Here is a 15934-nt window from a genome sequence, read left to right as displayed (position 1 = left end):
CCTGCTGATGGGATTTCTCACTTTTGCCCTTCTGATTCTCTCCTCAATCCCACTCTGGGGGAGTGAGCGAGCAGCTGTGTGGGGCTGAGCTGCCGGCTGGGGTTAAACCATGATAGCTGGTAATAGAGTTAACAGGAAGATCAGACCTAGTCCTTCTGGGAATCAGGTAAGGGGAGTGTAAAATCCTGAAAGGTTTTACTCTAATGTGAGTTCCTGGGAGAAAATGGGGAAGAACCAGTACTGCTCAGGACATGAAGCTGGAACCACAGAGATCAAAGAGATGTGGAAGAACAAGATTCTAGTGCAGCAACTGAAAGGTCTGGTCATGGAGAAAACACATAATTGAAAATGAGGGAAATAAATATCTGCAAAGAAATAAAAAGGTAAAGCATGAATCTCTTTGAGGGGGTTATTCATCAGTACAAAGCGTATTCAGATGGACTTGGAGGCTGACAGCAAGAGAGCTGTAGCCTTGGGAACTCACCTGCTATCAATACCTGAGAAGAGCTGGCCAATAACAAGATGAACTTGAACTACTGGTGAAATGCGTTGTATGTGTGCTGGTGTGATACACCCAATGTGGTGTTTCGGCATGCATAGGCGGGGGTTAGAAAAGCTCTGAGTGAGCACCGGTAGTACCCCGCAACTGGTGCCAGTCCCAAGAACAGAGCTTGGCTACAGCACGAGAAGGAAAAAGGCTAGGGATGAGTTTGGGAATGAGGGGCTCATCAGGCTAGAGGCTGGAAGAAACTGTTTTGTTTAACAATACAGATACCTGCTGCTTGTATATGTGTGTACCTATTTATACTTAAATAAATACTAGGATGAAAGGAGATACAATTAAATAAAAAAATTGTTACAAAGAACAGTCAGCATTAACCAGCTGTTGATATATCCAGACTGGAAGAAAGCTCACAAGGCTCAGTGTTAGGCCTTTTGTTTCAAGCTCCCAGGTCCGATGATTCACAGCCGGACAGCTTGGAGCAGCTCCAGGGAGGGGCTGAAGGACCATGGCGGCTCCCCCCACCTTCACAGGGACTCAGGGAGCAGTGGCCAGCTCTGTTCCCGGACTCCCTTTTCTGTATAAGAAACACATATTTAAACTAGGATGTTTTTCTGCTCTATAAAGCTTGGCAAAACGGACCAAAATCGCCACCTAGTGAGGGCAGTATCTCAGCTCACCCATTTCAGACAGTCCGCCGTAAACACAAACGAGATGATTGTTTCTATGCAACATTTAGTGGTATTTCTTTAAGTGAAAATGCTACATAGTATTTTGCAAGAATAGATCAAGCATTTAAGGGAAAATGAATTTATTGAGGTGACAGGAAAGTAGTCATTTTCCAGAAAATAATATGTATCCAGGTATAGAGACTCCTACCACCTTTCACTGCAACCATTAAGGTGTTTCGCCTTGACTTAAGTGATTGAACAAGAATTTGTAGTCTCCAAAACTTTTCATAGCTACCAAATAGGCATTTAGGCATTTAAAACTCACATTGTCAAGACTCTTTGTGCAGTGATACACATAAAACCCAAGAAAAGGTAAGGGGAAAATACACAAGAACCTCCAGACACAGGAGCTGTGACTTTCAAATAACCACATGAAAAAGTTCTAAAGAGATCATGTGTATAAGTAACAGTAAGACAGGAAGAATTATTTTTTTTTTCCTCAACTAATGCTATTTCTCTAGACTTCCTTCCATAGAGACAAAGTTGTGGTGCTTACTGCTGGTAAATATTTCTAGATCTCTTTGAAACTGTATGTGCCAGGCTAGCTAAAGTAAAATTTTGAATCTGCTAATGATATAATAGGCATCCAAAACCACTTTAGGGCTGATTTTTCCTTTCCAAAAGGAGCTAATTTTAAACCACTGAAAGCAACTGTCTATTTCCTGCTTTCCACAAAAGTAAATCATCCTCTGAGTGTGAACACTAGACTTAGTGATGAACTGTGCTACTTGAACAGAACAAGGGGAATTACAATGACTGCAAATTTCAACATGAGGTTAAATGTTGAATTACTGGCAATGCCAGAATTTGTATCAGAATATATTGTGGTATCTCATGATGTATTAACATGCACAGACTCAGCTTTCATTTCAAGGTAAGAGCTAGTTTATTGTTACAAGCGCATATTTATGTCTTACTAAAAATATCAACACCACTCCCACAAGTCCCTCATAAAAATTTCCATGGTACGTTTTTCTCATTCCAAACTCCTTGTGACCACTGTAATTGTTTTCATGCCTTCTTGTTTCTGCCAGTGATGTTTACTCTTCTCAGGCCCATGGCTTGCTGGATATTAAATGTCTGTACTCCTGCTCCAGAGGCTTAACAACACTTGTGGCCATTTCTTGCTCACCATCTCTTCCAACAGTATCTTACTACTTCTGCTATAGTATGAGGTCCTATAGCAATACGTGAACTGGACGGAAACATTGCATTGGGCACCAACAGCCATACAGATGGGGAAGGAAGACTGGCACTGGTCATGTCAAAACAGGTGTCCAAGTAATTCCATCCTGTATGTCACACATTTCTGGCAGTAACTCTGTAACAAGTGTGAATGCAGTATTGTTTCCCTGTAGGACATCTCAGTATGAAGCTTTTTTTTAGACCTGTTACCCTACACAGAACCTGTAGTAGGGTCTCACACGCTAACTGAGCTGCCAGTGAGTGACATGCTTGTTCTCTGTATGACAGGAAAAAGAGCTCACTTCTGCCTGCATGGGGTTACCATGAATATATCAGCAGTCATTGACAGTCTTCTGGATTTTTCTGATGTGCTGCATTCTAATAAGAATCAGAAACTTTAGTTTACTGGTGATTGTGTTGCAGTCCATGAGGATAAGCAAAGAAGATGGGTGAAGCCTAGTGTTTATTCCTTCATCCTCAGAATAAAATGAATCTTAGCAATCGCTTCACAGATATTTGGCATAATTGAAGTTCCTCTTGCCCTCTTTTTACTTTCTTTCCCATTCAGGAGTTCTTTGGTCTTCTTAGGTGAAAAGATACCTCAGTAGATGAGTTGCCATTAGTTAACCCTCTTTGTGAAAGCCTAGAGATCTCAGATGTGAGACACGTGCCTCAGACTAGGATACTAGTAGGGTGTCAAGAGATGGAGAGGAAAACAATGGGGAAGAGCTGTGTCTTGAGGCTATTGACTACCCACTCTCATACCAGTAATCATTTGTTGTGTGTCTGGCTGGACTGTGGAAAGCTAAAGCAGAGAATGCTGCAAGAGCCATGGAGCCAGGAGAGTGGTCTGATGTGGGTGCTGTACTGCTTTGGCTCAGTTTTCCATCTGGAATCTAGAAGTAGTCTGTTCAAGTGAATACAAGGGTAGGATGCATTTTCACTGGAGTTGTCTTTGCATCCATTGAAGTGGAGCCAATAATCTCTGCAACTTCCTCAGACGAGACAATTTTGTTGGTTGTGCCTTCTCAGCCTGATCAGTTCATTTCATTTAAGGATATGAACCTAAGGGTAACTGCGCAACCTGCACTTCCAGGATGAACTGCGTCTGTCTCACAGCATTTCCTCATGCATATAACGAAATAGGTGAAACAGAAGACAATCTATGGACCTGTCCTTTAGTCTGTAGCTTTCTGGATTTAGTACTTGCCATGACATCCGCTAAAGAAGGGAACTGAGCTGACAATTTTTCCAATAGCTCAATATATCCCTGGGATAGGTCTGGGGCCAAGACACAAATAAATTCTGTGCTAAAACGCTAGAAATTTGAAGCAAGATTGTTCCTGGGTGTAGTTCTTCACACAGAATCAGAAACACAGCCATTATTTTGCATATCTATTGTTAAAAGGGAGGAAGGTTTCAAACAGTGAGAAATGACAGGTAAGGACAAGGTTCTGCAAGAAATCAAAGTAAAGTTTCACCTAGGGTGGAATATACCACAAATTTTGGGACAGCAAGACAAGCTCTTGGGAAAAGCTTATGAAAGTCATTGATTATGATAAGTGAACTTTAGTGTCTTGTCTGAAAGGCTGTGTGTGACACCTAGAATATCTGAAGAGCCACAGAGAAAACTGTGACAAGGCATGAGCTGCACCCCTATTGTCTTTACCTTCACATGTAATAAGATAAAACTAAACTAAATGTGATGTTTATATGCATATTTTTGTGACTGAATACTAGTACAGTATCTAGGTGTGCTTCTTTCCAATCTTTCAACACCTCAATTGTTCATTCAGTAGCAGACCTTGACTATACCAGGAAAACAATTAATGGAAAAGAAAATAATCTTTTGTTCTTGCTATTGAATCTTTAGCCAAGTAGTTGCTACGAGAGCTAGCTCAGCTCTTGTGAGATATCATCTTTTCTTTTATTTATTTAAATTTCTCTCACACTCCATTTAAAGAAGCTGGAAGTCTGCATACCCATCACCAAAATACTCAAAGTTAATTTGAGTTCAGAATAGGCTTTATGTCTTTCTAGGTTATTACAAGATTTAGGTGAATAGCTTGGTTAGTTTTAATTCTCAGTTGAGCAACCAACAACTCCCTGTGTCAGCTGAGGCTAGCAATTTTTCAGCAATGCAGCCATTATGGTGCAGCAATAAAATAAAACACAAAGGATTCCACTTTCTTTCTCCTTATCAGCGCTAGAGCATCACTTACCAGAAGCTCCCTTGGATCAGTGCTGTTGGGGACCTTGCAGGTGTGGTGCAGCAGGCAGCCTTAGGCAGGGGCAAGTTGCCATCCTGCAGGACTTGAGGATCATGAGGAGCTACTGTCACACAGAAGGAAAATCCTGGCAACTGGCAGCCCTGGCCTGTGGGTGCAGCAGCTGCCCCTGGCTCCTGCTGAGCTCAGAGCCATGCTTTTCTTTCTTTCCCTGCAGCCTTGTTCTTGCAAGCAATTCATCCACCATTGTGGTTGTGCTGGTTCCATGCACCCCGATCCTCCCACCCATGTTCTCTCTCTATACTGTGCGGAGGCAGGGAGCAAATTAACAGTTTACTCCTTTATCACCTTAGAAAATAGAGAACTAGACCAAGAATGACACTCATGAAACTGATAATTAATATGGAAAGTGGCACGTGGCTAAACAATGACCCAATGCTCCCTTCTTTACTGGCATTAAATTAAGAGTGAAGTCAACGAAGATTGTCACTAGACTAATCAGAATAATCTTAGTAGTGTCATTCTCTGTGAACGGCAACAGGAAGTGGAATATGTTAATCATAGAACTCAAATTCACACTTCCCTTAATCTTTCTCAGAGGCTCTGAAGTTAGACATGTTAGAGACTCAAAAACCCCCAAAGGCTAGGCAGTTAGTTGTTAGCCTACAAGCATGTGAGTCAGGGCTGACCCCACTGACATTAACGAAGTGAAGGTGATATGTAGCTACATCAAAGAAGAATGATGAACTGTATCATCATCTTGTGGTGATGCCAGTTGCGGCTAAGTTTCTAGGAAAAACAGATTAAATGAAGCCTGAAATTCCACCAGGTAGGTCACCACAGTTCACTGAAAAGCTCCCAACTTACGAAGCTTAGCTGTAGCTTTGTTGGACTTTTGGCAGATGGATTCTGCTTTAAGTGGATTATTGACATATAAATGCACCTCTGCTATTGTTATGCTGACAACAATATCGTTTGGACCTGACACTTCATACCCTGTGGATATTAACCAAATTACCATCACAGCCCTTCTAATTATCCATATACTTATTGTATAGATTGGGAAATGAGACAGGAACTAAGGTGATGAACTGAGGCCATGCATTAATGCTGTTAGGCATTGTCTATGAGGAAAATGGAATTTGAATGCATGCATTTCTTCTTGCCAATAATCAGACGTTTGGATTTTATAAATTCTTTTCTGTAAGGAATGACCTTGCTTTGAGAAGAGCTCCTGTGAATTTGCACTTGTTTTTTGCTTGCAGAGCCATCAAGAATTCTAAGTGAAATACTCAATAACAATAATACACAACATGGATTGGAGTCTGGATGAAGACATTTAATTTTCACTATGCCATATTTGCATAGTGAAAAGTACCTCTCCTGTAACACTACGCTTTTGAAAAGAACGTAGATGTTCACTTTCATATGATAAATTTGGTCCAGCTGGTACAAACTTGGAGAGAGAATGATAAAATCATAAATTTTTAGCTATGCAAGAATAATGAGGTAAATACACAAATGATTGAAGTACAGGACACTGTAGTCTCTACATTGAAAAGTTTCCTCATTTCTCCAGAGGGCTGTGATTTGGGCACACAGACTGAGCATTTCAGAACAGTCTAAGGGAGTAAGTATCTACATTTTTATTATAAAGTGATAGGAACTGAATTTTTGTGAGCTTCTTTGTCAAGCTCAGCCTAAGGGCCAGCCACCGTCATTGTTTTCCTTTATCTTGAAGTGAATCTTGAGCAATACAGGGAGGTACTATAGAAAATGATGTTACAAAAAGTGTTCACACATACCAAGATAAGCTGGTCCAAGCTATCACTTTCACAAGCATTGGTGGCATATTAAAAAGTATAAAATTTCAGGGCCAATTTTTGTGGAAATTAAGCTCTTTGCACAGGGTCAGGGATCTAAATTTACCAACAGTCTGTTCTCTCTTTTCCTGCCTCCTTGGGATTTGGCACTCTGTGCGGAGGCCAGTGCTGATATGGTGCAGCCATGCCCAGCCTCCTATCTTGTTGATCTTGACCTTGCCTTCCTAACTTGACTTTCTGGATTAACCTCAGATGTGCCTCGTCACTATGAATTTGTCTGGTAATCACAGAGCTGTTGGCCAGTGCTAGTTACCATCACCCTACCTACTCTGTGTGCCTTGCTGGCATGCTATGGGACTGTGTGGCTTCTTGATGAGAATGTTGTCCAATCTGCCTGACTGTCACCCTCAGCTCCTGGCTCCTTGTCCCTTGCAGAGGAGGCAACTCCCATTAATCCCTGACACAAGTTAAATTTGACCCAGTTTTGTTGCTAGTTTTAGTTTTCATTATTCTTTATTTGAAATAAATTAAAAAACTCAATAGAATTAACTTTCCAACCTTTCTGGCATGTAAAAAGTCTAGAAAAGAAACATGGAGTTATTTTTTTTCATGAAGTCACAGTGAAGCTCAGTTCTGCTTTTAGTCCAGTGCTGCAGTGAAACTTCACACTCTGTTGCAAAATACATAGGTCAGCACAGGAACAATATGTGGTGAAGTAACTCGCACAGAAGCTTGCATACATTTTCCTTCATAATACATAAGACTGTACTACAGAAAAATATCTCTGTATCAAACCAAACCAAAATCCAGCAAATGGAAACAAAGAGGAGGAAGGAACATACTTTTTTAGAGAGGAAGGCAACAGCCAACAATGTAACATACACAGTTCATAGGTTGTCAGGACAATTTTGTTCAGAAGGGACCTCAGGAATTCTCTAGTCCAACCTTCTGCCCAAAAGGAAAGTCAGCTATGAGACCAGACGAGGTTGCTCAGGGCTTTGTTCAGTTGCATCTTGAAAACCCACCAGGATGAGGCATGTAGAACTTCTTGATGCAACCAGTTCCACTGATTGGCAGTCCTCATAATTCAAAAGTTTTTTCTTATATCAACTCTAGCCCGTTTTGATTCAAGTTATGCACATGATTTCTTGTCTTCCTGCAATGCACTCTTGTGAAGAGCTTGGGTCCATCTTCTCAATACCCTCCTTGCAGATATTGCAAGGCTGCCATTAGGTGCCCCAAAGCTTCTCTTATCCAGGCGGAACAAGCCCCGCCTTCTCAGCCTCTCAAATTTCCCTCTCAGAATGTGAAATTAATCAAAAGTATACACAGACACAGAAAGGAACTCATGAAAACAGTGAAAGTGGCTCTTTGTAAGGGAGAAATTTGTAATTTACATACAGAGGGATCTTCTTACAAGAATTTTTATATTGCTTGTGACCACTGAATGCTCATCCTCCAAGTATAATATCAGAGCTAGAATTGTGCTGAAAAAGCGCTGGTCAAAATCCTTCCACTACACAGACTTCCTAGAGGGGGATTCTTTTGATGGAAAGAAAATTTTTTTCCCATATGAAACTGGACAACCATTATAACTAAACATTCTTCCTGGCAACTGAACAAAAGAGAAAAGGCTGTGAGAGGACAGAAAAAAAAATGTCTTTCCATGGTGTTTTAACTCTTTTCAGAGGGTTAAGTGCCCACAGAAACCAGGGATTGGAGGGACCTGCACAGAAACAAGTCCTTGAATTCACAGCTGTACTTTTGATTTGTGCTATCTTCAACCATTTAAAAATGTAGGTTCTTCTGCTGTTATTCTTATTGTTTGTTCATATATTAATGTTCTTGTCAGTTTGTTGTTTGATTTTTTTCAGACTGATTGTCCTGGAACCTCTAGGTGAGTCCTCCAGGTGCAGTTAAGTAAATGGGTATAAACCTTCTTGCTCTATTGACTCTGCGAATGTAACCACACTCCAGATTTGAGTCATAATAAGTAAGGCTAAAGGCCTTTACATTGTGGAGACACGAAACCTCAGCTTTCAATCCTTCCCATTCCATCCTGCATATATCAGGAAAAATTTCATCTGAGTTAAACCATCTGCAGCTAGAATTTCATTCTTTATAGGCACTTGCAATAATGAATCTTCATCTCAAACCAAAGTATTGAATCTTTAATTATCTGAAACCCAATACTGATATTGTAATGAAACTGCATGACATATACCTATATATAGAACATATATTTTCCAAAGAAAAAAAACAGCTGAAAAGCTTAAGAGCAGGTAATTACTTGCTCACATGAGGTAAACAATTTTAAGAAGTGGCTAATCTCAGGGTATGCTGAAGGAGAACTTGAGTCTTTACTGAAAAACAGGAACCATCATAGCAGCATAAATTACATCACAAAATTTGAGAGATTTACCATTCTCCCTCTGTCTGCTCCTTTGTCAATCAGCTGATCTCCACGTGTGTGCGTGATTTTTTCACTTCTAACACAATACTGATTTAAAAAAAAAATTTAAAAAAAATCCCTTTCAGGGCCTCTTCCCAGCTACATTTTTGGTTTCTTCTAACACTGGAAAAGAAATGACTAGGTAAGAAGACTTCAGCTGTCCTCCAGCCAAGTACATGTAGGCTCAGCACATGGGCTAGCTAGCGTCGTTCTGTGGGGGGTCCTTAGTAATTTTGTCACTGTGCCATTGTCATCTTTCTTGACTGTGTATTAGTTGACATTGATTTATTTACCATGTGTGATTTAAAGATACATGTTGATGCTCCATCAATTTAATTACCACTATAATAAGTTCTTATTAGCACCAGCTACTGGTTTCACTTAGATTATTATCTATGTCCTTTGGGGTATTTCCTAGATACAGACTAGGGAAGAACATTTATTTCTTTCCTCTTTAGGTTATCCAGTTTTGCTTTGAATGTGCTTGCTCAGGCCTTTTTGACAGTTTCCATTTCACAGGAAGTTCTGTAGGTGATCAGCGCACTGCTCTTTGTAGCAGAACTGCACAGAGCGTGGTCTTTTGCTTGGTCTCTCTCGTGCTTTTGTAGGCAGAAGCAACACCTGAGCAAATTCAGTATGTCTGTTCGTGCAGTTTCACTCACAAAGCAGTAAAGAATGGGATCAGCAATGCAATTCAAACTTGTTAAGGCCTGTGTGATTCTATAAACCTTATACAGTAAAAGCTGTGGGTCAGCGGTGTAAGGTTCTTTGATGCTCCGAATAAGCAATACAATGTGATAAGGAGTGAAGCAAACAATGAAAGTAACTGTGATATTCAGAATAAGTTTCCTCACTTTTTTCTTTTCTTCATCTACTGTGGCTTGATTACACCTCACTACTTGGTAGATTTTATGGTAGCAAAACACAATGATTATCAAAGGGACTAGATACCCAGAGCATATCCGGAATAAATTTATCCGTGCCTGCCACCATTCCAAGGGGTATTTATCATAGCATAGTGTGTGATTAGTGAAATTGCAAGGATCATTGAATACTTCTTTCTTCACCAATATGACTGAATTAAAGATGCTTTCCAGAAGCCAAACACTTATGCTGACAATCAATGAAAATCGTCTTGTGCGCAAGTGCTGGAGCTTCAAGGGGTGAACTAATGCCAAGTACCTGTCAACAGAGATGCAAGCAAGGAATGCAGTGCTGGTGTAGAAATTCATATACATAAGGAAGGCAGAAATCTGACAAAGCAAGGCAGAGTGCATCCAGTTATCTCCATTCCAGGCATATTCAATCCACAGAGGCAGAATCAAAGAGTACAAAATGTCAGCCAGGGATAGGCTGAAGAGGTAGACTGCTAACTCATTCTTCTTCCTCACCTGAATGCAAGATACACACAGGGATATGCAGTTGATGGGAATACTGATCATCATCACAATGCTGTACACAAATGGAAACAAATACTTATCCAGGGTGTGATCATCATGGCACTTATAAGTGGTGTTCATTATCCACCCCAAGTAATATATTTGGGCTAACTCCAGCCTAGATGCAAGAAAGTCTGATGGGTGGTCACCTGTTAGTTCTTCAGGATCTGGTTGATAAGATTCCATCCTTCTGTTACTAAAAAATAAAAATATCAGCTGTAATAACATTTGTATTTGTTGTTTTTATGGGCTTCTTTTTTTAGAAGGAATAAACTGTGTTTGTAAAAGATCAAAGGTTTTAAACACTTCTGTAGTTAGGAGTGCATAGGAAGAGGAACCCAAATGTCTATAGTGGTTAAGGTCAGTTAGATGTAAGCTTCTACAGCAGAAGCAGGATGAGAAGTTAAGACAATTCCAGAGGGGTAGGGTCCTGCAATGCCAGGTCTCCCTTATGGGAGGGTCAAAGGACATCAGAAAGTGCACTACAAATAACAGAAGTGCACTTTCTGTTATTATGGTGAGAAGAACAGTGTTTTGGGCATACAAATACAGATGATTTCTTATTACAAACAACCTTCTCCCCTCTAAGTCAATGGAGAGGTGAGGCTAGAAAGACAGAGATTCAGGTACTGCTAGATGTTGGAATCTGCTCAGAAGAGGAGAACGTGTGGCTGGTATGTCTCCCTGTTGTGAATCACTCTCTTGTCTTGTTGCATCCTCACAGTTCCCTGCTTCTGCTCTTTTGTATGTAATCCCCCAAGAACTTGCCATCAACTATGCTATTCCAGCAAAGCATACTGCGTGCTTCAGGAACCCTCATGTGAAACCTGGCAGGCTACCAGGCTCCTGCATGCACAGGAGAATCTGTCAGGGTGTCTGACTCACAGGAGGTGGAGACTCACAGAGTACAATATTTCATTTACACTTCTTTCCTTTAAGAAATGCAGTTGCATACATAAATTTATAAAACCACTAGCAATTAAGATTATCCTGGGCACTACCAGAGCTGTGGGTGCCAACAGTTCAACAAGAAAATACCAGTAAAACAGCAGCCTTGACTAAAGCAGTAGGACTGGTGGAGATGCATGCGCAAGAGTTATAAGCACTTAAATAAGAAAGGGTGTACAACCACAGCTATGATATCCCTGGTACTCACTGATTACACCACACCTCTGTCACTCAGTAATTCTCTTCTCCAAAGATCTAATTGTTCTATTCAGGAAATATGAGAATGAGGGATATTTATTCTGGTCAAGTTCTGCTGGCAAATACAATAGCTGCTTCAGAGACTGGCTGTGATAACTCATTTGTGGTTTGAGCCTAGACTGCCAGCAGAAGAGATTAAGAGATTGCAGAATGAGGAAGGTTGCAAGACAGCGCTGTTAACAACTGATCTCCCACAGGAAACAGCTCAAACTGAAGACAATTTGCCTGCAGGGATTTTCCTGTGTGGTAGGCAAATTCATTCTCTCTTTTATGGGTTTGATACATACGTGTGTGTAGGCTTATGAATTTATTAGAGAAACTCGAGTAGGTTTAATGCCTCTGCTAGAGGTTAATATATGGATCTCCATTTAAAAAAAAACAAACCAAACCAAAACCAAAACCCAAACCTAACTTTCATGCATATTCAGAAAAAAAGGAGCCAAACCAGCTTGAAAGCATATATTTCATTTTACCAACCACTGCTTTATTTGACAAGTTGGCTAACTTTTCACAGTTAGAGATAAATTGATTCACAGGTTTGAAAGACAAGGAAAATTCTTGAGAAGGACTTGCCAATTTGGTCCATTAAGCAGCTTTACTTACACAATGACTAATTAAAAAAAAAAAAAACAAAACAGTGTCTACATTTAAGATAGACATAAGATGTCTTCTTTCCAGTGTGGTTTAATAAAACCACACAGTAAATAGGGCATTGTACGCTTACCAGTATAGGTAAATATCACATAGTTAAAATCTAGCTCTAGTAATCAGATCCCAGGGTTTTGCTGACCTATTTCTCATTAGAAGTAAAGCTGACATATGCAGACTGGCCAGATGAGTAAAAGATAAAATACCTACCTCTTATACTAATCATATTTTAACATCTCTTTTCCTATGACAGGTCTCTTCATGTCTAACAGGGAAACATGCCCTTTCAGAAGCATGTGTGTAGCAAGCACATGAGGCAAGGCTTACTGGTAGCGTGGCTGAGAAACTGGAATTCCTTCTCCCTCCCCTACAAAATCTTACTTTATTGCTAGTTGAATAGTTATATTACAGACTCCTCATCCTTACAAGCTCACAACTTGTCTCAGTGTTACTCACAACTCCTCTCCCTGTTACCTTTATTAGCTCTTTCATACCTACTCACGGATCAATGTGTCAATTCCTTCATACCATCTACCTTCTTTTCTTCAGCTTTCTCTTTTTAGCTCATTGTTCCTAAAAAGGTTTGGCCTGTTGATCTCACTCATCGTAAGGTAAAACACTTATTCTTACATTGCACTTTTCTGAATAAAGTCCATGTTCTTTGCGGCAAGACCTTGCTTTGCTCTTCTGCCATCTGCATTAAGGAACTAATATCTTAAGGTCTAAGTGGCTAACAGCAGGCTGGGAACTGAAGATGGGATTCCAAAAGAGTTGAGAGCACGTGCAGTTTGCCACCTTGGCAATTTTTTTCTGACCTTCATGTTCACAAGTCATTTTATCCCACTGTTTTCTTTATTTTTAACCAGTAACACTGGTAGCTTCTATGAACAAAGCCCTGGAGGCTTTCTAAAATTTCCCAGGTAATACGTGTCCCAGCTTTGATGACGCATTGATGCTATGGATAGGAGAGCATGCCTTCAATGAGAATAATAACAAGAAGTGTGTCATTCTGGCATGTACTAATGACCTATACTGAAGTGTGTCAAAGAGCCAGCAAATGAAGTATACAACAATACATGCTGCAGTTTCTTGCACATAAAAGCAGAAAACACTGTTTCACCCTGATTACAACACATTCCATGGTTACCTGGGGTCTTATCCCTGGGGAAGTGGTCCATATCATACTACCTTGCTCATTTTTTTTCTGATAAGTAGGACTATGTAATGCAGGCTTAGTTGCCTTACCTGAATGCATGATCTGAAGCATTCCCAGGTTTCCTTTCAGCTACTGAATGTACCTGTCGGTTTTGCCCAGGAGGATGGTAATGGCTTACAGCTATCCTAAAACACAATGTTTGATAATTTTTACCATTGATTGGCAATCTTTTCTAAAAAAAAAAAAATGAGGATTTCTGTTTAATAATATATTCTAATGGTTTTAATTTCGTGGTCCAAACTCACTGTGACTAATTCTGTAGACTGATTTTATAGATTTGTTTTGGTGTCAGATGTGTTTCAAATTAAAAAAAAACCCTCAAAAGTACTTTCTTCTGTTAGCTACATTATCTAATTATTATCATTGTCCCTCTGTCTTTGCCATTTTGCTACAGAAAACTCACTGTAAGAGAACCCTGAAAAAAGTCAACCAGACATGAAATTTAGAGAAATGGACTAGCAAATGCTGTTTCAAATAGCCTATGCAAACAAGCCTGTAAAGAAATGTTGTGAAAGTTTCTGGAGAAAAGTACTCATTATATATTGTGTGTGTATTGATGTATTCCTACAGTATCTTTTACAGATTCAAAGAGAGCTTTATGTGGTCTTTCCATTTATGACATTCTGAAAGTAACAACTAAGTATTAAGCTATAATTTCATAAGCACAAATACCAAATGATATTTCATACTCTTCTCCGTAAACAACTTTCTAAGGCAAGAAGAGTATTTTTTTTTATGTTATTTTTCAGATAAATAGGTTCTACCTTAGTTTGGGAAATTTGGAAAGATGAAGAAGATTGTAAGGATTTTGTGTTATTAACAGAAAAATTTAGTCACTAAATAAAAAACCCCATCTTCCATTAGCTAATAAACAACATTTTCATTTCAGAAATATCTGCAACTGATACATTTCACTCTTTATTTCAAATTCAAGTTCATAAAAGGGTAAGTCGCTGTAAAGGCATATTCATTATAATGTGGTAAGTTTTTGCAAATACTTTGCTTCTTAGATACATTTCAGAGGAACAAAACAACATTGTGTAAGCTAGTGCAGTAACTGCTGCACTGGTGCTTCTGTGTATCAGCCATAAGATGGAAGGACAGATGGTTTTCTTGATTTTTTTTTCTCTCAAAGCAATCAGAACAAAGTTGATTGCTTTGTGTTCTCAAAATAAGTTACAGTGTCAAGCTGATTTCCTCAAGTACAAGGACCTTCCATAGCTGGATCTTTTTCCCTAATGAACAGATCTCAAAACTTAATTCTGAAAAACAGTTTAGCTTTGAAATATGTCTTTCAGTAATATGGAAATTTTTGCTTAAAATGAATAGCATTTTTCCTCATGCAACACTAAATTTTACTCATGGGTCTCCATGACATTCTGCAGAAACTGAAACACCTCTAAAATAGCTCAATATTTTAACTTTGAGATTCATTTTATGCACTGTTTTACAGAGAATAAAATTGTGTTAACATTAGCAATTAGAAAAAAAAAAAGCTATGTTTCTTAGGATGTAGACTATGCAGGCAAGTATTATTTTGCTTATCTTTACGTGTATCACGTTTTCCTCTATGCATACAGGAAGATTTTGTACAAAATATTTTCATGTACATGATACTTGGTATTCTAAGAAGCTACTTTTACCACAGCTTATTTTTCTTCTAAGTATTGTGTACATTCATATAAATAGTGCTGAGTACCTCCTTAGTGCAATAAGAACAGTAATAGAAGAGCTACTGGAACCCTCTGTGAGGCCTGAGGCATTTTCTACAGTGAAGACAGGACAGCTCAGAATGCTGAAAACTCACTTCCAAATACTGTTCCTCTCCATCCTTTCACCCTCTCCTAAGCACCAGGTAATTTCACCATGGCAATACCATTACAACAATAAATCAGGCTGGCATGTCTTTCCTAATTCAATCTTTCAATGTCATTTGCCCTTTTGTCTTATGTTTCATTTGTGCTGGAAGTGAAATACTCCTCCCAAAGCAATATTTTCCAGCCCCTTTTGTGTCCCTTCTTTTTGTTGCACGATGTGAGCATCACATTAAGCAAGAGCCAGGCTGAAATCTATACCAGAACACAAGCTGTGTATCCGACTTCTTGGATTTTGAACACTTACCTAGGCAGCCATGTGTCCCTGCATGTCCCCCTAACAGTTTCACTGTGATGCCATCGGTAGTATAACCCACATCTGCTTCTGAGAAGAAAAACCACTTCATCAGATAAACCAACAGGAAGTTGCTCTTGGATAGACCAATGAGGCAACAGCTCACGTGTTGCTTAATTTTTGCCTCTTTTTTTTTTCAAAAAAAAAAAAAATCTTTTTAATCCAAACTTACACATGGAAAAAAGACAACATAGTTACATAGAAGTATGCATAAAGGTTGGTATAAATCTTGGTAAATCTAGGAATACATTTAGTAAGTTTACAAAACTTTTATTGAAAATATTGCCTAATTACATGACTGAACTACATTACAAACCTCTTATCTAGGACACAAT

At 39.3% G+C, this 15934-nt stretch overlaps 1 protein-coding gene across 1 annotated transcript; it reads right to left on the bottom strand.

Moving 5' to 3' along the window:
- Positions 1-2138: 2138 nt before the first annotated feature.
- GPR65 (G protein-coupled receptor 65) lies at positions 2139-15646 on the bottom strand. The gene is made up of 3 exons (XM_054068730.1): positions 15552-15646; positions 13460-13555; positions 2139-10556 (listed from the first exon to the last, which is right to left on the bottom strand). The coding sequence occupies exon 3, from the start codon at positions 10544-10546 to the stop codon at positions 9410-9412; it is 1137 nt and encodes a 378-aa protein (XP_053924705.1). The 5' UTR covers positions 10547-10556; positions 13460-13555; positions 15552-15646; the 3' UTR covers positions 2139-9409.
- Between the last annotated feature and the right edge of the window lie 288 nt (positions 15647-15934).

The sequence above is a fragment of the Cuculus canorus genome, chromosome 5 (genome assembly GCF_017976375.1).
Source record: "Cuculus canorus isolate bCucCan1 chromosome 5, bCucCan1.pri, whole genome shotgun sequence".
NCBI lineage: Eukaryota > Metazoa > Chordata > Aves > Cuculiformes > Cuculidae > Cuculus > Cuculus canorus.
Note: the sequence above shows the minus strand (reverse complement) of the source record. Positions and strands in the feature narration are given on the sequence as shown.